General features: G+C 41.2%; 1 protein-coding gene and 1 pseudogene across 1 annotated transcript; both read left to right on the forward strand.

Moving 5' to 3' along the window:
- Positions 1–948: 948 nt before the first annotated feature.
- LOC131397286 (zinc finger protein 613-like) lies at positions 949–20,272 on the forward strand. The gene is made up of 5 exons (XM_058530070.1): positions 949–1,076; positions 5,555–5,762; positions 8,060–8,186; positions 8,469–8,561; positions 13,758–20,272. Exons 2-5 carry the CDS (start codon positions 5,748–5,750, stop codon positions 15,449–15,451), a joined length of 1,929 nt encoding a protein of 642 aa, XP_058386053.1. The 5' UTR covers positions 949–1,076; positions 5,555–5,747; the 3' UTR covers positions 15,452–20,272.
- Positions 17,594–25,640, forward strand: LOC131397290 (zinc finger protein 350-like; annotated as a pseudogene).
- Positions 25,641–25,790: the final 150 nt, after the last annotated feature.

A 25,790-nucleotide genomic window follows, 5' to 3' on the forward strand; every position in this document is an offset into this window, starting at 1 on the left:
GATGGCTGCGCCCACTGTTTCGGTCCCAACTCTTCCTTTGTGCAATGTGGATTACTTTTCTCCCCAGCCCGTTGAGGTGGACGTAGCCCACTCCATGTTTGTCTCATGTAACCTCGAGCTTCTGAAAATCGGTACAGTTTGCGGCGCAGGGTTTAAAGTGCTGAAAAATGGTGTAGTCTCAGTGGCTTCTCTTCGGTCGGAGGCTGCCACTTCCCCTTCTGTACGTCAAACATTGCAAGATGGCCGCCCCCAGTGTCCGCGGCGAGTTGGGCGCGGACATATTACCCCCTAAGGCGAAGCCGGAAATCCAGGTGTCCGTGCTCCGTACCAACGCCTCAGACCCTCGTCGGCCGCCGTAGGCCGGCGCGGAGGCTGGGCGAGGGCGGAGTTGAGTAAGAATTCACGGAAGTGCGGCTTCTAGGAGGTCACGTTGGGGTCACGAGAAGATCAGGTCAGTGTGTGGCTCTCTCGGTGGAACAGGGTGAGAGGGCCAAGGCGTCTGTGAGTGTCCGGGTGGGGTAGAGGACCGTGGAGTCCGTGGGCGGAGAGGAAGCAAGTGGGAGTTGGCGGCTGGGGTGTCTGGTTGGGGTGCCTTTGGGGTCAGTCCTGAAAGATTCTGGTGGTCAGGGATTAAAGGCTGGTGGAGATCGACGATTTTAAGTCCGTGGTGAGAGTTTGGTGTGCTGTCTGTAGTGTAGTGATTGAGGACTGGGGTGGGGAGTAGTTTTGTCAGTGAAAGCTGTGAGTGGTTGGATTCGGGATTAAATATGAGGCTCGGTGACAGGAGGAGGGGCTCATGGTCAGTACACGCCGGTGTCTGGTCCAGGTTTCAGGATTATTCCTAAGGGGTGTGACTGCTGCTTGAGGAGGTCCAGGTGTGTCAGTCACTGGGAGGGCTGAAGCTGGTTGGTGGGTGGGTTGAAGTTCCAACGTTCCTTTCTCCCTCAGTCCTTCGGGTCCCAGCCCCTCTTCATGGCCTAGTTTGCAAATCGCCTTTGGCTTCCCACATCTCTTCCTCTCCACTGTGTAGATATGACAGCTTTGTTGGAGATCGAGGATTAAGCACATCTAAAGTGGTAAGGTTTCTACTAATAATGAGGATTTTGTCTTTCCTGCAAGTTTACTGTGTGTATACACACGCGCGCGCGCGCGCGCGCGCACACACACACACACACTCGTACATATTTCATCATCATTCTAACACAAGTAAAATAACATCTTTTACCCAGTTCTGTTCCCCAGTGGTAACATTTGTTAAATTTTTCATATATTTCCCTTTTAGTCTTCATTTTTCTATGCTTGATTTTCACAATTCCAATAAACTGCTGAAATATTGGTAAAATTAGCCTTGTGCATTTAATTTCATATCATAAATATTGATATAATAAAATTTTTTCTTTAAAAAAATTTTTTTTGTAAATTTCTGTAACAGTATACTAAGAGGCAAACCGTGCCATTATGAGCGGAATCACTCAATATGTGCATTCGTTTAGATAGAATTTAAGTACTTAAGATTATCACTTAAGTACTTAAGTTATCACTATTGGGAGCAGGTTATGATTCTGCATTTACTCAGGGGTGTGGTTCCCTGTCTCTCATCTCCACCTTAATTTTTAATTTTTTTGCCATTGTGAATGGCGTCTTTTTACCTTTGACCTTTTTTTCTCTTCTTTCAATTTACTATTACATAGAAGAGCAATTGCATTAAAAATATTTATTTTGTTTCTGAACTCTTTTTGTTATGAGCTTCCCGGTTCCTCATGACTTTATTCTGAAAATTTTCAAACATATAGCAAAGTTTAAAGAATTTTACATTTGAATATTTGTATACCTATCACCTAGATTTTATCATCATGATTTTATTGTGTTTCCTTTATCACATATCTATCCATATGTTACTCCTCTACTTGTCATTAGTGTATCTTTTTACATTTTTTAGTGTATTTCAACATAAGTTGAAAACATTTATACATTTCCCCCTAAATACTTCCTTAAGCTTATAATTAGAGTTCTACTCATAGCTTTTTTCTAGTAATAGCTTTATTATTCACATATGATAAAATTCATCCGTTTAAAGTGTCCAATTCTGTGGGTTTTAGTATATTCACAGTTATGTGCAACCATCGCTACAGTCAATTTTAGAACAATTTCATCACTTCAAAAAGAAACCCTCTAGTTACCACCCCTTATCCTTCTATTCCCCTCACCTCCAAGCAACCACAAATCTACTTTCTGTCTCTATGGATTTGCCTATTCTGGACATTTCATATAACATGTGGTGTTTTGTGATTGGCTTCTTGTTTTTGAGGTTTATCTGTGTGGTAGCACGTATATGTACTTCATTCCTTCTTATACCTGAATAATATTCCATTGTGTGGATCCAGCACATTGTGTTTTCCTTTCGTCAGCTGATGGCTGTTTGGCTCGTTTCCACGTTTTGGCTATTATAAATAATGTTGCTATAAAACATTTGTGTGTGAGCTGTCATGTGGACATGTTTTTACTTCTCTTGAGTATAAACCTGGAGTAGAATTGCTGGGGCATGGAGTAAATATGTTTAATTGTTTGAGGAAATACCAGACTGTTTTCCAAAGTGGCTGCGCCATTTTACATTCCCACCAGCAGTGTATGAGGGTTCCAGATCCTCTGCATACTCACCACCACTTGTTATTTTCATGTTCTTATTATAGCCATCCTAGTGGGTGTGAAGCGATATCTGTGGTTTTTATTTGCATTTCTCTGAAGACCAGTGATGTTGAGCATCTTTTCATGTGCTTATGCTATACATAACCTTGAAGTACATATCTTTTCACTAAATATGTATTGTTAGCATTTTTAATAACTGCATAGTATTTCACTGATTGTGTGTACTTGTACTTATTCAATTAATCCTTTATTAGTAGACTTAAATAATACCTTCACATCAACTTTGCATGTATGTGCCATTATTTCCTTTGCAAAAATTCCTAGAAGTAGATTTTTGGATTCTAGTAATAACTCTGTTGAAAGTATTCAATACAAAGTGTTAAACTATTTTCCAAAAATATTCAGTCATGCAACACTGCTATAAGAAGTGTGAGTTTTGAAATGCTATCAGTTTTTAGATATAAATTCTATAATTAGCCATCTGACTAAAACTTATTTTTGATCTATGTTGACTCGAATCTCTGAAACTCTGACTCTTGCTCAATCATATTGGGGGAACTTCTTATAATTGCTCCCTGTTATCTAATATTGACTAATCTTACTTGATTCTTTATCAAATTAACTGGGTAGCATTTCCAGAATAGTTATAGATGATGGTGGCGATACTGCTCATCCTTGCCTTGCTTTTGGCTTTAGACAAAGTACTTATATTGTTTCACTGGACGTTTGTAGGATGTATTTGATTTTTTTTAAAATTAAGGCAAAATCCACAAAGCATAAAATTAACCATTTTGAAGTCGGCTTTCAGTGCATTCACAGTATTGTACAACTACCCACTTCTATCTAGTTCCAGAACATTTTTATCACCCCAAAAGGAAATCTTGTACCCATTAAGCAGTCACTCCACATCCCTGCCTTCCCCAGACCCTGGCAACCACCAGTCTGCCTTCTGTCTCTATGGATTTACCTATTCTGGATATTGCGTACACATGAAATCATATAATATGTGACCCTTGTGTCTGGCTTCTTTCACTCACTTGGCATACTGTTTTCCTAGTTGTATGTTATGTCCTGGGGTACTCTTTTGGTGCTTAGCTAGGCCATTTACAACCCTGTCTTAGCCTTCATTTCCTGCTTGCACTGAACATAGAGATCAGCCAGAGGGAAAGCTTAGGATCTTCTCAGGTCTTTTCTGAGCAGGCGTTGCCCTGTGTGTGTACGTGGCTTTATGAATTCCCCAGTGTACACTGGTGCTTTTGAATAGCCTAATTTCCCAAAGAAACTCTCTTCTTCCCAGCCTTTCAGCTGTGCCTCAACTCTAATCTTTTGTTCCAGGCAGCTACAGGTTGTTCGTCTGCCTTAGAAGGTTTTTGAGAAATGCCTGCTGCTTTTCCTCCCTGAGTGAATTCCAAATTAGGTGAAACAGGGATGAGCATGTTGCATCCATCCTTCAGGTAGGCCCAAGACAGGTTAGAAGAGACAAACACCTTTCTTTTCGAATAAGGTCTGCTCTGCTCCTTCTAGGACCTAACCAGGGTCTCACTCTGGGAAGGCCGGCTGCCATCTCCAAGACCACCACCAAACTGGGGAGGGGGTGAAGAAAAGGCAAATCAAAATGGCACAGGGCTTTCCTACCATTCTTTTTTTTTCTTTGATGAGGAAAATTGGCCCTGAGCTAACATCTCTGCCAGTCTTCCTCTATTTTTTGTGTGTGGGATGCCGCCACAGCATGGCTGGATGGGCAGCGTGTAGGTCCGCGCCTGGGATCTGAACCTGCGAACCCCAGCCACTGAAGTGGAGCGCAAACTTAACCATGACACCACTGGGCCGGCCCCTTTCCTACCATTTTTAAGTTGCCTTTTTCTTCATTCAGAGTTCACTCTGTTGCTATGAACCTTTGACTGTTTTTCAGCGTTCTGACAGTTTTTACTTGATATTTTGATGTTTCTCTGGAGGATGAGCCCTTGGAACTTCCTACTCTGCCATTTTCACTCAGTGAGATTTTCCTCCATGATGTGCTTGATTGTTTTTTGTCATTGGCACTTTTTTAAAGAAAGAAACTGATGCAAATGCAACTTAAGTTATATCCTGTCGTCCATCTCCTTCTTCCCTCCCCAGAAATAACCTCTTTCTTGAACTTGTTTTATATAATGCATGGTTTTTTACGTTTACTAAACATGTATATGCACAAGTGATAGTTTTGTTCTATATGTTTTAATTTTTTTTCTATTAGTTTTCCTTTGTTTCTTTCACATAATGATTAGTGAAGATGGTCTGTTAGATAATGCTTTGCTTAGTAAATTTGTCTTCAAACTGAGGTGCGTCTACACATTAGGTGTACAAAGACTTCTGAACAGGTACATGAGCACACCTGGTTCTAAAGAAATAGATGTCCTGGGGCCAGCCTGGTGGCATAGCAATTAAGTTTGTGTGCTCCGCTTCGGGCTGCCCAGAGTTCGCAGGTTCAGATCCTGGGTGCGGACCGACGCACCGCTTGTCAAGCGATGCTGTGGCGGCGTCCCCATATAAAGTAGAGGAAGATGGGCACGGATGTTAGCCCAGGGCTAACCTTCCTCAGCAAAACAATAAAAAATAAAGGAATAGATGTCCAGATCCTCACCTTTTATATGTTCTCTTCCCAAAAACTGCTCTGTGTGGGAAGCCCCCTGCGGCGGGCGCATCGTGCTGTGCTAGTTCTCCTTTCCCATCTCCCCTCTCACGGTCACCCCACTTCCACTTCACAGAAAGAAGACAGATTCAGAATCTTACGTGTTATTGCTCCAGAGTATAATAGTCTCTGGGGCTCCGAATAAAGGGACAGATGGCCTTCAAATCAGGTGAGTGACAGTAGCAGTGACAACATCTGGGGCCAGAGGAACTGTACACTCAAAGTAAATTTACTTTTCAGCCCACAGGTCTCGGATCCAGGAGCAAGATACATCAAGTGAAGTGAGGAGGAGATTTCAAGACCTGGATATCATCATTTGTGGGGACACCATTGATCAGAGACTAAGATTTCTAACCTGAAATTTAGGGCAGTTCAAGAAGAGACTAGAGACACAGCATCCGAGTTACTGGCCATTTCCCAATAACAGAAGAAAATGATCAAGGACCAGGTGACTTCTGATTTGTTTTATTCTTTCCTTCATTCTGTGGTTGATTTCTGGAGGACTTTAAAAGTCAATTGAATTAATTGGAAGAGTATAAATTGGTAAAGTAGGATTGGTGCAGAAATAAATTTAGACTCTAACTTCAACATAAGGCAAAGTAGGATCGTGGGTATATTCTTCATAGGATCTACACTAAGTGACTAATGTTGGCACATCATGTGTGACTAGAGAATCTTACGGGTTGTATTAGCTGTCAACTTATGTCTGATTTCTCTGACAGCCATCACATCCTGTGGGAATTATGATGATCACAGAATATGCACTGACTCTGGGGAGAAAGCAGACCAGTTCCTCAGAGGATGTCACTGTGTAATTCATGGCACTTAGGTCTCAGGACTTTTTAAAAAGGATTCTTCCTAGAGGTGATATGGTAGACAATGTCCTTAACCTCAACCTTCTCATAAATGCAAGAGCCAGGTTCCTCAGAGACCCCTTTGTGAACAGACCAAGAGAACTCAGTAGGCACAGTTCTTCATGGGACCATAAGGTGACCCGTGGATCCAGCCTTGTGGTGGTCAGGGTTAATCTAGGAATAAAACCTAGATGACCTAAGAAAATGGAAGAATTGCATGACTTTCAAAGGTCCTGTATGAACAGGTGGCTGACCCGGTATTTGAGTTCAGATTTGGCAGTCAGGAGTTGAAAGTGCTATTGTTTGTTAAAGTTGTTGGCATCCCAGAGGATTTGCTGTAGAACTTCTCCCTATCTAAGATAGTACACTCTCCTTACCTGTAATCAAAGCCAACCCTACTGCTCATCTTCTATTGCCTTTTAAAAATGTAATCATACAAATGTGCCTGGATTCATTTTTACAACTCCAGGGATTACAAAGTTCATAGAGCAAAAAAGTAAGATTCCTCGTCATACACTTCTTTTCTAGTCCTCTAGTGTGGCTGAACAAATGGACAGTAGTGTGTACTTCCTGTCACTGTACTGTGTGTCCATCTATGTCTGTATAGATATTGACAGATGCATCTGTCTCAGCCCTTAGATCTTTGGGTAGTGCCTTTCCATTATTGTATTTGCTCTTTGATAAACTGAATTGGGAAACGTTAGACCTTACTGTATCCTCTATATTTATTATTCTCTCTTTTCTATATTCCATTATTTTGTTCTTGTGCTGCATTTTTTTTTAATATAAGCTCCATTGTGCAGCATGAGGTTTTCTACTACCAACAATTGAGCAGGAAGTTTTTTTTTTTCCACGGGGAAAGATTCGCCCTAATCTAACATCTGTTGCCAGTTTTCCTCCTTCCTCCCCCGCCCCCACAAAAGCGCCAGTACATAGTTGTGTATAGTTGTGCCAGTTTTCCTCCTTTTTTCTTCCCCCTCCCCCCACCAAAGCCCCAGTACATGGTTATGTATAGTTGTAAGTTCTTCTGGTTCTTCTATGTGAGCTGCCGCCACAGCATGGCTATTGACAGATGAGTGGTGTGGTCCCACGCCTGGGAATAGAACCCAGGCTGCTGAAGCAGAGTGCACTGAACTTGAACTGCTAGGCCCTCAGGGCTGGCTCATCCTTGTGCTTCATTTTGAGTAATTTCTTCAGATTTACCTTCCAGTTCATTATCTCTTCAATGTATCTGATATGCTGTGAACCTGCCTGGTAATGTAAATATAAATTATATGTGTATATGTATTTATATGTTTTTTGAAGGATGCTGTTTATTTTCTTAGCTTGCTTAATGTTCTTTAGTAGTCTCTGGTTCTTTGGACATGTTTTGGAAAGATGCTTTTATTCCTCCTAACACATAACACACTTATTTAATATATACTATCTTGTAATTATTGTGTCTGGAGTTTCTTCATGGTTGATTCTGATAATGGTTGTGAAGATTCATGGTGAATACAGGAATATGTTTTATTCATCCTGATATCACTAGAATATATTTAATGGCTACCAAATATTTGCTTGCTTCAAAACAATATATATAGCGCAAATGCTTCAAATATATATATTGCAGATGTTTCTAGTTTAGCAAGAGGATTTAATGCTAATTACAGACACTTCTGATTTGTTGAATGATGGTTGGCCGCACAATTACAGAATATTTTTCTAGACGTAGGTTCGAACATGGATAGATTTGGCTTCTTTAACAATGTAAAAAATCAAAAATCAAAACACCTAAGTATATAGATGCTGCAACCTATATGGTGAAAATGAGCAGAACGACTTCCTTCACATTCTTTCTATTTCAGTAACTAGAGAAACACTCATATTAAACAGGACCGTGTTATTACAGGAATTGCTGACACTGGAGGATGTGGCTGTGGACTTCACTAGGGAGGAGTGGCAGCTCCTGGCCCCTGCTCAGAAGGACCTATACCGGGACGTGATGTTGGAGAACTACAGCAACCTAGTGTCAGTGGGTGAGGACAGCTTCCCTGTGTCACTCAGAGGGTCCCCAGTCAATGGCCTTTCCATTCTCAGCTTCTGAAAGTTCTGGAGTGTCTGTGGTACTCTGAAGTGGTAGATTCTCAGTCTCCTCTCTGGTCCCAGATTAGAGAGTATAATGTGCCCTCTCCTGAGAGAAAAGCCTTTACTTTGCCAACCTGCAAATTGCATAGTTCCTAAAATATAGCACTCTTCCATGTTGGCAGGCCACAGCCCAATTCAAAGAGCCTACCCCTTCTGTCATTTCCCACGAACAGGGTATCAAGGCAGCAAACCACACGCACTCTCCAGATTGGAACGAGGGGAACCATGGACAATGGAAGATGAAATCCACAGTCAAACCTGTCCAGGTGAGTGAGAGAGAACCAGCAAGGAGGGTGCTGAGGAAGTCATATTCTAGTTATTCAGAGGAGTCACAGCTGTGAGAGTGTCTGAGGACATGTAAACTGAGCCTCCACAAATCTCCCATAGAAGAGCTCTTTTTCCTTTAGGTGTTTAGAGGATTTCACCCCTTATTATTTCATCTAGGTCTCGATTTGTTTTCCTCTTAGAATTCTCAAATCTTACTATCCTTCTTCCTCCTTCTTCACTATATCACTACCTATTCCTTCTACTTTTCTTGCTATGGAATTCCACCTTCCGTGCCTCTCTCCAGTGAGAGATATTTGATGTTAGCACTGTCTTATGGCTGCTGCACCTTCCTGCTCCTTTGGATAATGTTGATTTCGCTCCCTAACATCTGCCCTGTCTTGGATTAGGGGTTAGGATTTCTACATGTAAATTTAGTAGGGGACATAAACTTTGAGTCTGTAGTACCTTCTGTTATTTACATCACATATCCTGGCTGTGTAGGTAAACAGTCCTCCATCTGTGTTTCTCCTTCACTCTCACACCACTACCACACTCACAACACTTCTGACACCAGATGTGTGGGTTTTTCCCCACAATGAGCAATTCTCTGTGACACCAGCTGGGTGTCCTACAATTTAATTCAATTCGGACACTAGCTGCCTGTAGACAGCATCAGATCCCAAGGTTAAGGGCTCAGCCTGGCAAGACTGCCCACACCTCCACTTCAGACACGAATCAGAAGTCCAGGTGGTCACCTGTGCCTCTGACCGACTGGCTGTAGATCAGAGGTTCCCACAACCCCCTCTCTGGGTTTGATTAATTTGCTAGAGTGACTCACAGAACTCAGAAAAACATTTTACTGACTAGATGACTGGTTTATTATAAAAGGATATAACTCAGGAACAGCCAGATGGAAGAGATGCATAGGGCAAAGTATGTGAGAAGGGGTTTGGAGCTTTCATGCCCTTTCCGGGCCCACCATTCTCCACGAATCTCCGTGTGTTCAACAACCTAGAAGCTCCCCGAACTCCATACTTTTGGGACTGTGCGGAGGCTTCATCATGTGGGCACAATTGACCATTAGCTCCATTTCCACCCCTTCTGCCTGCTTCAGAGAATGGAGGTTGGGCTGAAAAGTCCAAGCTTCTGATCATCACCAAGATTCACCTCATCAGAACAAAAGACACTCCTATCACCCAGGAAATTGCAAGGGTTTTAGTTGCACAGTGTCAGAAACCGGGGGCGAGTGAAGTGTAATTTTTCCTAGATGCTTCCTTACCTCCTCAGCTTGTTTATTTCAAGTCTTTTCTATTTCTGTTCATTTCTTAAAATTTCTCATTCTCTGTTAGTAATTCAAACCACATCATTAAACCTCATGTCTGCTGTGCTTTAACTTCCTTGTGTAATTGTTCTTTCTGGTCATTATTTTAGTTTATCTTAAATGATACTGGTGGGCTGGATTCATTCCCTTGAAGCTTTCCTTTTCCTTATGATAGTCTGATGACATTAAGTCCCAGTTAATCATATTACCAATCATGTAAAATGGAAATTTCTCTTCTGTCAGCGACCTCCATGATATGGTATCATCTCGCTTATACAGAGTTTGCTTTCCTTTTTCTAAACTCAAAGTCAACTATCTTTAAAGGAGTCTCTCCAGTGTGTTCCATACATGAGAATCTTTCCTTGGCTCATTGCTTTAAATATTGTTTGATTACCTTAAATGTTTTTTGATAGCCTATCACACACTGGCACTGACAGCTGTGAAGAACAACAACAAGAAAATTCTTCTTGGAGATTACGTTCTAAAAGGAGGAGACACAAAATTCATCAAAATAAATATATAAATACAATGTCTTGTGGTGAAAGTGCCAGGAAGATCAATAAAACTGCAAAATGGAATAGTGTGTGAGGGGGCCAGGAGCAGCTCTTAGCAGCTAGGAATCTAGTGTAGGCACTGTGATCTTAGGTCCTCTAGGAATGGGAATGCCTCTCTGGTGGAATGCTTTTAAGCAGCTATATGAGGGATGTGAGTAGGTCCTTTAGGTGAATTGTGTTCCAGAGTAGACAAAATAGTAAGTTCAAGGGCCCAAGGCAGGAGTGTGTTTGAGGAACCTCAAGGAAGCTAGTGTGAATACAGTGGAATGAGCAAGAAGGGCAGTGGATGGAGATAAGGTCAGTGTGGCGGTAGCTAGAGTTTGAAGTGGACAGGTCACATAGGACCTTTCAAGGGCATTTCAAGGACTTGATTTTTTTTTAAATAATGAGATGAGAAAACATCAGGGAGTTTTCAGTAGAGGAGTGACATGAAATAATTTATATTTAAAACAATCACTTTGGCTACTTTGTAGGAAAGAGACAGTAGCAGTCAGAGGTTGAAGCCTGAAATCCAGTTGGGAGCCTATTGCTGTAGTGCAGACAGAATGCTTTCTTCCACCTGGGTAGAGGGGGTGAGGGTTGGTCAGCTTTTGAACATGTTTATAAAGGAGGACAGAAGGAATTTCCTGTTGAAGTAGGTATAGGGTATGAAAGAAAAATACAAATGAAGGACGATGATTTTGGCATGAGTCCCAGGAGGAGTGGAGTTGCCATTTCCTGAGGTGGAGAAGGAGATGTTGGGTTGTGAAATCATAAGTTCTGTTTTGCACATTGTAATTTAGATGAGCTTATTCACATCCAAGTGGAGCACTCTGCTGCATTTGGATATACCTGAGGAGTTCAAGGAGAATTTAGGACTAGAGATAGAAATATGGACTGAGTGAGATCTCCTATGCTATGAGTACAGATTGAGAAGAGCCTTGGACAACTAGCAGTCAGAAAGATGAGAATTTGTTAAATGTATGGTCTCCTAATGCTTGAATCAAGACCTCTGCTTTTGAGAGTGTGTTCTTGTTAGATTGGGGTGATGGCCTGGGCTGGTCTATATATAATGCTGTAAGCAAGCCCTCTTGAGTCCAGTTGGTGAACCACAACCTTAATATGTGCTAGAAGAGATTGAATTTAGTGAGAAATAAAGCAATACAGTCTAAGATAAGATTTTAGTAGCAAATAGAAATATACGTGTAATATGTAGAAGATTAGCTTTTGAATGAGGCATCTTTTGCTACAGTTCAGGGCTGTGTGAAGTTAATTGTCAAAATGAACAGTAAAGTTGGGGAATTCTTTAGAAATTTAGGGGAAACAGAGGTTAGAGTGATGTAGAATGGGGGAATGATGGAGAGGAGGCATATCTAGGATTTGAATAAAGATGATGAAGGGCAAAGAATGAAGGTGTGAAGCTGGAAATGGGCAAGCCCATGTGGGGACTGTCAAAAAAAAAAGATTGGTCTGAAGCCAGTCACACAAAGGCCAATGTTAGAAGGTATTTGTTGTGCAACGAGTGGAGTGTGAATGTGGATAAATGGGGTGATCTTTGGTAACATAACTTTTATTTCCAGGCTGACTTTTGTGGACCTTGTTAGTAATTGGGGTAGAACAATGGCGTTGTATGTTGAATTTGTATTTTCCTTGGATATGTAGTCTTACCCTTTAACTGGGTGGCAACAGTATAGCAATAGTAAAGTACATTGAGGAGTTTCTAAGAAAAATAGAAGGCAAAACTGCTAAGAGTCTTGTTCTGGGATCAGAAGTGTGATCCTTTAGGACCCCTTAAATGATGGAAACCAAGATGTCTATGTAGGATTTTGAAAGAAGATGCTGTTAATGGCAAGATGTGGGTTTGGGGATCATTACATTGAAATGGGAGCAATTTAAATATTACATGTGTACAAGTACAAAATGTGACTGAAAAAGGTGACAGTTCCCTAGTGTGATATTGTGATATAAGAAATATATATTTGGTCATTGGCCCTGGTTCCTGGTGGCACAGAGCTCCTAAAACCCTGGTACAGTCATGTGCTGCATAACAACGCTTTGGTCCACAACGGACCAAATATGCCTATACAACTGTGGTGCCAGAAGATTAGTACCATATAGCCTAGGTGTGTAGTAGGCTATACCATCTAGGTTTGCATAAGTACACTCTATGATGTTCACACAATCACCTAAGGATGCATTTCTCAGAAAGTATCCCTGTTGTTAAACCACACATGACTGTAGTTTCCTTAGTATAGGAGTGTTTATTTCCCGTATCAGTATAGAGTGTTTGGTTCTCCTCAGTGGGCTTTTTAAAACCCAAACTCTTATTGCTACAGTATCTATAAACTTGGTCCCATGCCTTCATCTTCTTTCAGTTTACACATTTTTCCAAACATGATCTTATCCAGTCCTCTGTCCTTATATAATATTTATATACTAATGATTTCCACATTGTTATCTGTGGTTAAGACCTTTCTCAAGATTTATATATCCAATTGAGTTCTTCATGTCTGTGTTGGATATCTAAAACCCATCTGAAGGTTGATATGCTTTGAAACGTACACTTAATTTCCTCATATTCCAAACCTCAGTAATATTTCCCATCTCATTAAAGCCACAACCCACCTATCTAGTGGCCTAGGTCAAATAATTAGGAATAATACTTGATTTCTCACATTTGTTAATCCCCCCATGTTGAAACCATGAGTGAGCCTTGTCTTTTCTCTCTCCAGATTATATCCTGATTTCCTGCACTTTGCTCTCCATTGCTCCCTCAAACCACTTTTCGCAGTTTGTACCTGCCGCCTTTATCCCTGCTTTCTTGTTCAGTTTTCCCTAACTTGAACATATGCTCAGTGAAAATAAGGAATATGTTTCTATATCCTGATCACTAGTACAATGCTTTTAGTAGATAGTCATAATTTAATAAGGATTTCTGGACATATGAATGTGTCCCACATAATTTTCAAACAAATATCCCTTTTTCTTCTGTCATCTAGTGCTAATAGTAACTTGATTTTATTTTACTATCTCTGCATGCTTCATAAGGTCACATTTAGAAAGCAGCCAAATCTATATTTACTCATTTTGAATGATCTAACTTTGTTTATACACTGACTTTTTACCTTTTATTTTGTTTATATTTTTTTAATTTCTATTATTCTTTGTTTCTATTATTGTGTTTTACTTTTGTCCAAGTGATAACGAACATATTTACTTGGAGTTTCTTTAAACTGAGGTCATAGTGTTGTCAATAAAACCAACCTACACAAAGCTGTTTGTGAAATAATTTTATTCTCTACCAAGCTCATGGGAAGATTCATTCTTCTCTTCTTTCCTAGAAATCAAGAAAGATGATGGTCATCAACAGGTGCACTTGCACAATCGAAGATGTCTAAAGAGAATGGAACAATGCCATAAACATAATGCATATGGAAACGTTCATCAGAGTACAAGTAATTTTCCTTCATGGCAAAAAGATATATCTGACTTACGTGGGAAAACTTTGAAATCAAATTTAAGTTTAGTCAACAAAAACAGAATCTATGCAGTAAAGAACCTTGTTGAAGTTAATGGAAATGCAAAATCCTTCCTCCATGCAAAGCATGAGCAATTTCGTACTGAAATTAAATTACCTGAATGTGGAAATTCTATGAATGCAAATTCACAATTCATTAAGCATCAAGGAACTCAAAAGGTAGATAAACCCCATGTATGCACTGAATGTGGGAAAGCCTTCATCAAGAAGTCTCGCCTCATCGATCATCAGAGAGTCCATACAGGTGAGAAACCTCATGGATGTAGTATATGTGGGAAAGCCTTCTCCAGAAGGTCCAAGCTCAATGAACATCAGAAGACTCATGTAGGAAAGAAACAGTATGAATGCACTGAATGTGACAAAGTCTTCCCCAAGAAATCACGGCTACTTATTCATCAGAAAATTCATACAGGAGAGAAACCCCATGTATGCAATGAATGTGGAAAAGGCTTCATGAAGAAGTCTTGGCTCATTAATCATCAGCGAGTTCACACAGGAGAGAAACCTCATGGATGCAGTCTGTGTGACAGGGCATTCTCCAGAAAGTCCAGGCTCATTGAGCATCAGAGAACTCATACAGGAGAAAAACCATATGAATGCACTGAATGTGACAAAACATTCCGCTGGAAATCACAGCTTAATGCACATCAGAAAGCTCATACGGGAGAGAAATCATATGTATGCAGTGAGTGTGGAAAAGGCTTCATTCAGAAGGGCAATCTCATTGTACATCAGCGAACTCACACTGGAGAGAAACCTTATATATGCAGTGAATGTGGAAAAGGTTTCATTCAGAAGGGCAATCTCCTTATACATCAACGAACTCACACTGGAGAGAAACCATATGTATGCACTGAATGTGGGAAAGGCTTCAGCCAGAAGACATGCCTCATATCACATCAGAGATTCCACACTGGAAAGACTCCCTTTGTATGTACTGAATGTGGAAAATCCTGTTCACACAAGTCTGGTCTCATTAATCATCAGAGAATTCACACAGGAGAGAAACCCTATACATGCAGTGACTGTGGGAAAGCTTTTAGAGATAAGTCATGCCTCAATAGACATCGGAGAACTCATACAGGAGAGAGACCCTATGGGTGCTCCGACTGTGGGAAAGCCTTCTCCCACTTGTCATGCCTTGTTTATCATAAGGGAATGCTTCATGCAAGAGAGAAACCTGTAGGTTCAGTCAAGTTGGAGAATCCTTTCTCAAAGAGTCACAGCTCCTCACATTCAAGTGAACTCATACAGGAGAAAAACCCTGTTAATACGGTGAATGGGCAAACACCTCCTGTGGCAGCTCAGACTTCATTCCATGTCAGTGGGCTCCTAGCAGATAGGAAGGTAGCCATTGTGGGACAGCCAGATGCCAGATGTCCATCGTCAGCAGATAAGGAATTGGCACAGAGAAACCTTATGAATGCAGTGAATGTGGTAGTGCCTTCTGTGATCAGTTACGTCATATTTTATGTCACAAAAAACACTCAGGAATAAACTGTGGTACAGTCAAGGTGGAAAACCCTTGAATAAAACCTTTTAGCTCATTATATGGCTGATAAGTATATACTGAGAGACATGGTGTGAATACAGAGAATGGGAAAGCCTTTTGGGGAAAGATAGACCTCAATGCTTCATAGGTCACATATCATCAGTGAGCTCCTGTTTGGTAGAACTGTAATGACCGTGGAAAAGTCCTTCACCAGAAATAAGACATCAGTAGGTGTCAGAGAGTTCACACAGGAGGGAAACTCTGGGACCTTTGAAGGCACTGAATGTGGCAGGGTTGTCAGTGTTACATTCTGCCTCATCACTTGGCAGAGGAAATCATATAGAAATAAAACTGAACACACCAACTGTGAAACCTTCAGCAAAATATCAGGAAAAATGCATGAAGCAAATAAGCCCTGTGAAAATGAAGAATATTTTAGAGATTTCTGTCAAAATTCTAACATACATCAGAAAATATACATAGTGTACATTTTAGGACAATATCCCTTGAATCAAACTCCTAGTTGATATGTCAGTGTCTCCTTAATTCAAAGGAGGTTGTCTGTGTTGCAGATCATTGGTTAAGGTTATAACACAGCGCACCCTCCCTCCCTTTTTTTGGGCACGAGTCTTTTTCCACTCAACATCATTATATGGTTAGCTCTTGCATTTCTTTGGTTCTAAATTTATTCAATTTATTTCAGACTAGAAGTCCTTCAAAAGAAACTGAATACATTTAGTTCAATAATGTAACACAGCATGTTTGGATCTGCTTAACTTTATGACTATTACCCCAAGGAACAAAGCTGAAAACTCATGAGTAACCTAGTAGCCAAGCTCTTACCCTGGAAGACAGTTCCCATCCGGCACACACACCACTCAGAAAAACTTTAACAACTATTTCCTTTACCTGCTACTGTCTAGGATCTATGAATGATGACAGTGATGAACTAAACAAAAAGTCCTTTCTACCTGTGAGCTAGCAACTTTTTTAAAGCTAGATTTCATGCATATAGCAATTTTGCCCTCTAGCAAATGTAATCAAAGGATGTATGCACCTACATTTGTTGAAAGGGACATACGGTATAAGGAACAAAGTGTCCTGATAATTTCTTGTTCATGGGGCATATTATTTGGAGGGAGAGAATGAAAGGATTCACTTAATTTTACTTACATAAAATAGGGTATGGATACTTTAAAAAAAATGTTTTGTGTCTTATCTCTCTACCTAGATTATAAATTCTTTGATAGTTTATAGATTATTGTATATTCCCCAGCACACAGAAAAATAGAAATGAATTATGTGTAGCATTGAAAGATGAGTGAATGACATAATGGAGTAGTCAATCAAAATTATTTTTGTCACTGGAGGAAAGGAGCTACTGAAAAGAAATTCTAAGGATCAGTGTTATTCCAAGAAACATTCAAAAAAAAATCCTGAATAGAGGCTCCTGTCAGAATATAAAAGGGACAGATCAGAGAAGGAATAGGATCCACAGAATAAGCCCAATTAATGGAAGAAAATAACATTAAAAATGAAGGGCAGCATGTGAGATGGGTGAAGGTGAGATCCTTTCAGATGTCTTGGAGAAGAACCCTTACATTTGTCCACAGGTCTGTCACCTTTTAGACTTGCCACCATTTCATATATCCTGGCTCCTCTGTGACGTGATGAATTGAGACGTGATTTAGCCTCATCATTCCTTCTCACTCTCCTGGGAAATGGGGCCCTTGTCCTCTTTTATACACAGGGTTCTTTCCCTTGCTTCAATAAAGACAAATCCAGCTTAAAACCAGTGAGTACTGCTTATAAGGAAAAAAAGTGGAAATTTGCTATGGAATGGTTGTCTCATAATTGAATTCCAAACTCTGGGTTTTTGAGTAATTCACTACAACAAATATTTTTTTTGAGCATCTGTACTGTGCCAGTCAGTGTCGTAGACACAGCTCGCACTGGTAACCATGCAAAATAATGGCCTCTAAAAGGATGGATTTGAGACAGATGCTCTTCAGCAGAGAATCAGAAATGGATTATTCTTCAACTCAGACTTCAGATCCACTCCACTTCTTGTCTTGTGAATCTGCACATCCTATCATAGCAGGCGTAGTGTCTTTCTCACTGAAACCTTCAGTCAGGGTCCCCGAATGGAGTGCCCAGGCCTGCCCTAACCCCTGAGGACCAAGTGCTGAACTCACCTTTCAGACATTGGCATTCCAGGTAAATAAAATGTTAATGGGGTAGACAATTCCAGCTCGCCTTATTTAAGAAAGCCGTACCAACTTATAGCTTGTACTGCTCCACTCCCTCGCCTTCATAAAAATTATTGCTGTGGCCAGCCCAGTGGTGTAGTGGTTAAGTTCGCGAGCTTCACTTCGGTGGCCCGGGGTTCGCAGGTTCTGATCCCAGGCGCGGACCAATGCACGACTTGTCAAGCCATGCTGTGGCAGTGTCCCATATAAAATAGAGCAAAGTGGGCACAGATGTTAGCCCGGGGCCAATCTTCCTCAGCAAAAAAGAGGAGGATTGGCAACAGATGTTAGCTCAGGGCTAATCTTCCTCACCAAAAAAAAAAAAAATTGCTAACATTTATTAAGTGTGCTCTTTGCCAAATGTTAACTGCATTATAATAATTAGTTATTTAGTACTCTCAAATGCTCCATTTCCATCTTCATGTATTTTAGAGAAACATTTATATACGTTTGAAGCCTCATTCCTTTCTCCTTAGTACAGGTAACCACATACTGTATGCAGTTGTACATGGCTAAGAACTGAGAGTACTGAGATCAGGGTTTGGGGTCTCAGAGGGTCACTCTGCCTTGTATGGCTCAGTGATGGAGAACTGGATTTGAGGGGTGATTGTATTTGCTAGGGCTGTCATAACAAAGTATCACAGACTGGGTGGCTTAAACAACAGACATTTTTGTCTCACAATTCTGGAGGCTTGAAGTCTGAGATCAAGGTGTCAGCAGGGTTAGTTTCTTCTGAGGTCTCGCTCCTTGGCTTGTAGAGGGCCTTCCTCCTGTGTCTTCACATGGTCTTCCCTCTGTGTGTATCTCTGTCCAAGTTTCCTCTGCCTACATGGACACCAATTATATTGGATTAGGGCCCACCCTAATGACCTTACTTTAACTTAATTACCTCTTTAAAGACCCTATCTCCAAATACAGTCACACTCTGAGGTACTGGAGGCTATGACTTGAACATATAGATTTTGGGGGAACACAATTCAGCCCATGACAGTGCTGCTTTTCAATGAATGCCGTTCAAGTTCGGAAGTTTATATTGGGCTAACTGATGGAGCTGGCAGGTTGTCAGTAAATGGTTGTGTCTTTTCTAGATTTGACAATTAATATAGTCATATGGTTAGTATCTGAGGAAGCCCATGTGTGTTTGTGGTTTAGAGGCTGAAGCTTTGTAGACCTAGGACCTCTGAGCTGCTGGGACAGACCTGTTGAATGTTAGTTTCCCCTTAGTCCTTCAGATAAGTCTAAATCCCTCTTCAAGGACTATTTATGTATACAGTCATGCATTGCATAATAACAAGGATACCTTCTGAGAAATGTGTCATTAGGTGATTTTGTCATTGAGCAAACATCATAGAGTGTACTCACACAGACCTAGAGGGTATAGCCTACTACACACCTAGGCTGTATGGTACTAATCTTCTGGGACCACTGTCATATATGCAGCCTGTCATTGACTGAAACAGGTGATGTGGTGCATGACTGTATACACAAACACACACACACACCCATACATATATTATACACACAAACACATATTTCCTGCAAAAGCAGTTGGTCCCTTTGGGGACAATGTTAAGGCAGCCACCACAGGTGAGAGGAGAGAGTCCATTATATTGAAAGTGCTTTAGGCTGAAGAATGAAGTGGAAGCTCTTCAGCCGTCCCTCAGTGGAGGACAATGGATGCTCGTGGGGAAAGGAGAGTTGACTTTTGAAGGAATATACCCTGGATGCGTCTAAGAAGTTGCATTCACTCATTTCTGCCCCTGAGTATCACTGCATTTGGGCTGTGTACCTTTTCCTCTGATGGTGTTACGGAGTCAAATATGAAGGTTCTGGGGCCTTAACCAAATTGCCCTGATATTTGAGATACAGGATGAGAGGTGAGTTTGGAGGATGCAGGAGAGTCATAGAAAGCTCATCAGAGAATGGTTTGTGGCCGTGAATGGTGGAAGATGAGATCAAGAAGATCCAAGAAGTCGGTGGTTTATCCTGGGAGTCTTTCACCCAAGCTCCCGAGTTTGGATTGTAGAAAGCCATGGGAGTGCTGATGTCGGATCTGCTGCTTTGGGGGCAAGCATGGAGCTTGCAGTTTGTGTGTTTCTATGTTTATGGTGTTTCATGTGCCACTGAGTATTGTAAGAGATGACTTCAGAGGCTCAAGTCTTGCGTCTGTGACTATATGGCCATCCTCCAAGGGGACTCTGGGTAGTAAACTCCTACAAGGTAGTAGCAGAGAGCTAAGTTTTATTATGAGGGTATCTGGTAAGGGAATGCAACTGTTGTTAAAGTCATGTGCTTGGAGACAGGCAGAGCTGGGGTCAAATTGTAGCTCTAACACAGAGTGTTCCTGAGCAAGATATTTAATCCCGAAGTCTTAGTGTGACATAATGAGAAATATGTATTTATTCTCTGCTCCTGGTTCCTGACACGGAGACCCTAAAACTCTTGTAATCTCCTGAGTGATGGGTTGATAGGAGTGTTTTACACAAAGCTGTTAAATCCCTTGGAATTGGGTGATAGGAGCTTCTTTTCTTCTAAGAAAGTGACTCTCTGTGGGCTCCTGGATGGCTCCTGGATGGCTCCTGGATGGGGGCTGGTCACCAGAAAGACCAAGGCATGATTAGAAGCTTGGAACTTTCAACCCCATCCCCTGTACTCTGGGGAAGGGAGAGGGCCTAGAGATTGAGTTGATAATTGATTATTCATTAAAATATATATATATAATCATTTGAGTCTTTTAGCATATCTATGAAATATATATATAATCATTGGAATTTTTTATCTTTAAAATGTATCCATGAATCAAGTAGGTCAATTTTTTAAAAAGTAAAGGCAACATATGTATGCATATATTTAGCACTAATTTTTTTTTTTTTTTGCTTGAGGAAGATTGGCCCTGAGCTAACATCTTGTGCCCGTCGTCTTCTATGTTGTATGTGGGACACCACCACAGCATGGCTTGATGAGCAGCCTAGGTCCTCGCCCAGGATCCGAACCTGCGAACCCCAGGCCACCAAAGCGGAGTGCGCAAACTTAACCACTATGCCACTGGGCCGGCCCCTATATGTATATATTTAATATTTATATAGATAGATATATTTACCAAACAAGTTCCCTTTTGTGTTGGGGCTCCCCAAGACCACCATTAGGTTTGATAATTTGCTAGGAGGACTCACAGTACTCAGAAAACTTGTCATACTCAAGGTTATGTTTATTATAGAAAGGATAGAGATTAAAATCAGCAAAGGAAAAAGGAAAAACCAAACCCACAGTGTGGTTTAGGGTGGGGGCCTTGGGCCAAGCCAAATGTGAACAATGTGTTTAGAGTGGGGGCTTTAGACCACACCCACACTGTGATTTAGGGTGGGGGCTATGGATCACGTGGTGTCAGTGGACCTCTGGAGGGGCTGGAGACTGAAGTCAGACACCTGGGTGTCCTACCAGACTGACGTGACAAGCCCCAGTAAAGACTCTCGACATCAAGGCTCAGGTGAGCTTCCCTGGTGGGCAGTACTCCCAGCCTGCTGTCACACATGCAGAGAAAGGAACACTGCCCATGAGTCCACTGGGGGACGACAATTGGGAGCTCCAGGTTTGGAACTTTCCTGGACTCTGCCCTTTGTGCCTCTTCTCTTAGTTGATGTTAATCTCTATCCTTTAACTGTAATGAACTGTAACCGTGAGCTTTTGATGAGTTCTCAGTCCCTCTAGTGAATTATCATGGTTTTATGGAATATTCTCCCTAACTCCCGTAGCTCTGTGCTGCATTTTGGGTAATTTCTAGTTCACTAATTGTCCCTTCAAAGCTCTAATATGCTTTTAACATATGCATGCACCCGTGTGTGTGTGCGCGCGCGTGCATGTGCGTGTGCTGCTTTTTTCAGAAATACTTTTTTCTCAACTCTGCCTGTGTCTTTATAGTTTTCTGTTCTTTAGACAATACTTTGTTCCCTACAACATTTTAAACACACTATTAAACATGTTGTATCTTGTAACTCTGGCATCTGTTGTCTCTACATGGTTAATTCTGATCCACCAAGTTTGGGAAGGCCCTTGATGAATGTAATAATATGTTTTATTAATATTGACGTCACCCAAATGTGTATAGTGTTTGGCAAATAAGTGCTCATATATATATATGATTCTTGGTTAGTAAGAGGATTTAATGGCTACACATTATAGAAATTTCTAATTTGTTGAATAAATGGAATAATGAATGTATAATTGCAGAATATTCCAGTGGTATTTTCCTTCTACTACAAAGTTTTTTTTTTTTAAAAAACTGCTTGTATTGGTGCAGCCTATATGGTAAAAATAAGCAGAACAACTTCCTTACCATTCCTTCTGTATCAATAAAAGGGAAATACTTCATGTTAAATAGGACTGGATTATTACAGGAATCGCTCATGTTGGAAGATGTGGCTGTGGAGGCCCCTGCTCAGGACCTGTACCAGGACGTGATATTGGAGAACTATAGCAACCTGGTGTCAGTGGGTGAGGACAGCTCCCCTGTGTCACTCAGAGGCTGCCTCATCAGTGGCCTTTCCTCTCAGCTGCTTAATGCTTCAGAGTCTCTACAGTCCTTTAAGTGGTAGATTCTCAGACCCTTCTCTGGCACCAGACAAGAATGCATATATATAGTTCCCTCTCCTGAGGGAAAAACCACTACTTTGCAGATGTGAAACTGTATAGTCCCTAACATGTAACATTCTCCCATCTTGACGTCCCAGCCCAATTCAATGTGTCTAAATCTTCTGTCATTTCCCATGAACAGAGTATCAATCCAGCAGCCAGATGCACTGTCCAGGTTGGAGCAAGGGGAAGAACCATGGACAATGGAAGATGAAACCCACACTCGAACCTGTCCAGGTGAGGGGGTGAGAACCAGCAAGGTGGGCGGCCGAGGAAGTCACATTCTAATCAGTCAGAGAAGGTGCCGTGGCTGTGAGAGTGTCAGAGGCTATTTAAACAGCAGTTCCTCATATCCTTCTTCCCATATGAGAGCTTTTTCTTTGTAGGAGTTTACAGGAAAATTTACCCTTTTTTCTTTTTCTGAGATCTGATCCCTGTTTATTTTATGTACATTTTGATTTTTTTTCTTGTTTGCCTAGTTGTGTTCTGTGAGAGAATAGAAAATATGTCTATTGGTCTCTGCCCCTGGTTCCCGGCACAGTGCTCCTGAAAACCTTGTAATTTCCTGGGCGATAGGAGTGTCTTTTGTTCTAATGAGGCAGCTCTGGGTGGGCTCCTGCATGGCTCCTTGGTAGGGACTGGTCACTGGAAAGACCAAGCTGTGATTAGAAGCTTGGAATTTTCAGCCCTGCCCCCTATTCTCTTGGAGAAGGGCTGAAAATGGAGTTAATGATCAATCATGCCCACATGATGAAGCCTCCATAAAATCAAAAGCATGGGGTTCAGGGAGCTTCCAGGTTGGCAAACATACCCACACTGGGAGGTTGACACAGCTTAACTCCCTTGGGACAGAAGCTTCTGTGCTCAGGACCCTCCCAGACCTCGCTGTATGTATCTCTTCATCTGGCTGTTCATCTGTATCCTTTATTATATAATGAACTGATGAACATAAGTGTTTCACTGAGCTCTGTGAGCTGCTCTAGCAAATTAATAGAACCCAAGGTGGGGGGAGGGTGTCTTTGGAACTTCTAGTCTATAGCCGGTTGGTCAGAAGCACAACCTGGGCTTATGACTGGCATCTGAAATGTGTGTGTGTATGTGTAGAGGGGCAGTCTTATGGGATTGAGTCCTTAACCTGTGGGATCTGATGCTATCTCCAGGTAGATAGAATTGAGTTGAACTGTAGGACACCCAGCTGGTGTCTGGAGAGTTGCCTGTTGTGGGGAAAAACCTCCACACATTTGGTGACCAGAAGTGTCAGAAGTAAAATGTTCTGTGTCAGTAGTTAAGGAGACTCACAGGAAAGAAACACATAGGAAGGAAAAAAGGTATTTCCTTAACATCTTCCTAGGTTTCTCACATCTCCTCCTTTTTTGTCCACTGTCACAGTGTCTCTGTCTATTTCTTCCACCTCCCTTGCTATGAAATTCCACCGTCCAGCCCTCACTCCAAACAGAGATCCTTAAATTCATAGTCTTCTAACTAGAGAGAGAGACTGCCAAAAGCTTGGCCTGAGGCCAGTCATGTGAAGGCTAATCCTAGATAGTATTTGTGGGGGAACTGGTGGAATGGAAACGTGGGTAAATGGAGTAATCAAGGCAGCCTTAACTTTTATTGCCGGGCTGACTGTTTGGAATTTATGTATTAGTAACTGAGGGAGCATGGTGGATGGTGGGAGGAGGGTTGGATGTTTTCTAGCTCTACATAGAATCAGGTTTTCCTTCCACCTCTATTTTCTCTTGTAACAGTGACTTTCTTGTTGTGTACTATCTCTGCATGTTTTGCAAGGCACTTTTTAGAAAGCAGCCAAATCTATATTTATTCATTGTGAATTATCTAAGCTTGTTTGTATACTTACTGTTTTTGCCACTTGATTTTTGTGTATTGTGTTTTTACCAATGTCCAAGAAATAAGGAATATTATTAAAGTTTCTTTTGTACTGAGATCATGCAGTCAACATGAAAGAGCCAATGCACACCTAGGCATTCATTGGTCCCTTCTTTCCTAGAAGTCAAGAAAGTCGATGATCATCTGTGGGGACACTTGCATAACCAAAGATGTCTAAAGAGAATAGAACAATGCTTTGAGCATAATGCCTTTGAAAATATTGTTCATCCAGACCAACATCATTTTCCTTTAAGGCAAAATCATGGAAAAACTCTGAAATCAATTTTAAGTTTAGTCAATCAGAACAGAAGCTGTGAAATAAAGAATCCTGTTGAGTGTAATGGAGATGGGAAATCCTTTCTCCTTACAAAGCATGAGCAAATTCATACTAAAATTGCCTGAAATTGGAAAACCCATCAGCACTAAGGGTCAATTTATTACGCCTCAGAGAGCTCACAAAATTGAGAAACCCCATGTATGCAGTGAATGTAGGGAATCCTTCATCAGGAAGTCTCAGCCCACTAAACATCAGAGAATTCACCCGGGAGAGAAACCTCATGGATGTAATATTATGTGGGAAAGCATATACCACAAAGTTCAGGCTCACTGAATACTGGAAAATTCATATAGGAGAGAAACTTTATATATGTGCTGACTCGTGTCTCATTTTGCATCAGAAAATTCATACTGGAGAGAAACCCTATATGTGGAATAATTGTGGAAAGGGCTTTACCCAGGTCAGTTTCATTGTGCATTGGTGAACTCATACTGGAGAGAAACCTTATATATGCCGTGAATGCGGACAAAGCTTCGGCCTCATATCACACCAGGGTGTTCATACAGGCAAGACTCCCTTTCAATGTAGTGACTGTGGAAAATCCTGTTCTCAGAAGTCAGGATCTCATTAAACATCAGAAAATTCACACAGGAGAGAAAGCCTCATAAATGTAGGGATGTGGGAAGCCTTCACCACGAAGCATCAGTTCATTGTCCATCGAAGAACTCATACAGGAGACAGATCCTTTGAATGCACTGTGTGTGAGAAAGCTTTTGCCTAGGAGTCTTGCCTTATTAAACATAAGAAAATACACACCTGGGAGAAACCAAAGACACAGTGAAGGTGGAAAATCCTGCAGAGAGTCACAGCTCCTTATATACAAGTGAAACCCTGTTAACTTGGTGATTATGTAAATACCTTCTGTAACCCCTCAGACATCATTAAATATCTGTGGGTTCCTGGCAAATAGAAACATGGTCCTTTCAGAACAGCCTTGTGCTACATGTGCACCCTTAGGAGATAGCAGAGAATTTGCATAGGGGAAAAAAAACCCTTATAAATGTAGCAAATGTGGTAGTGCCTTCAGTGATAAGTTCCATCACATTTTATGTCTCAACCCATAGGAAAGAAACTCAGTTACACTCAATGTAGAAAAAGATTGAGCAAAAAAATTCTAGCTCATTACATAGTTGATAAGTGTGTACTGACAGAAATCATGTGAATGCAGACACTGGAAAGGCCTGATAAATTCATCGTACATTAAATATATTCATTGATATAGAGAGAGGATCTGATGTTAAC

The sequence above is a fragment of the Diceros bicornis genome, chromosome 34 (assembly GCF_020826845.1).
Source record: "Diceros bicornis minor isolate mBicDic1 chromosome 34, mDicBic1.mat.cur, whole genome shotgun sequence".
Classification (NCBI taxonomy): domain Eukaryota; kingdom Metazoa; phylum Chordata; class Mammalia; order Perissodactyla; family Rhinocerotidae; genus Diceros; species Diceros bicornis.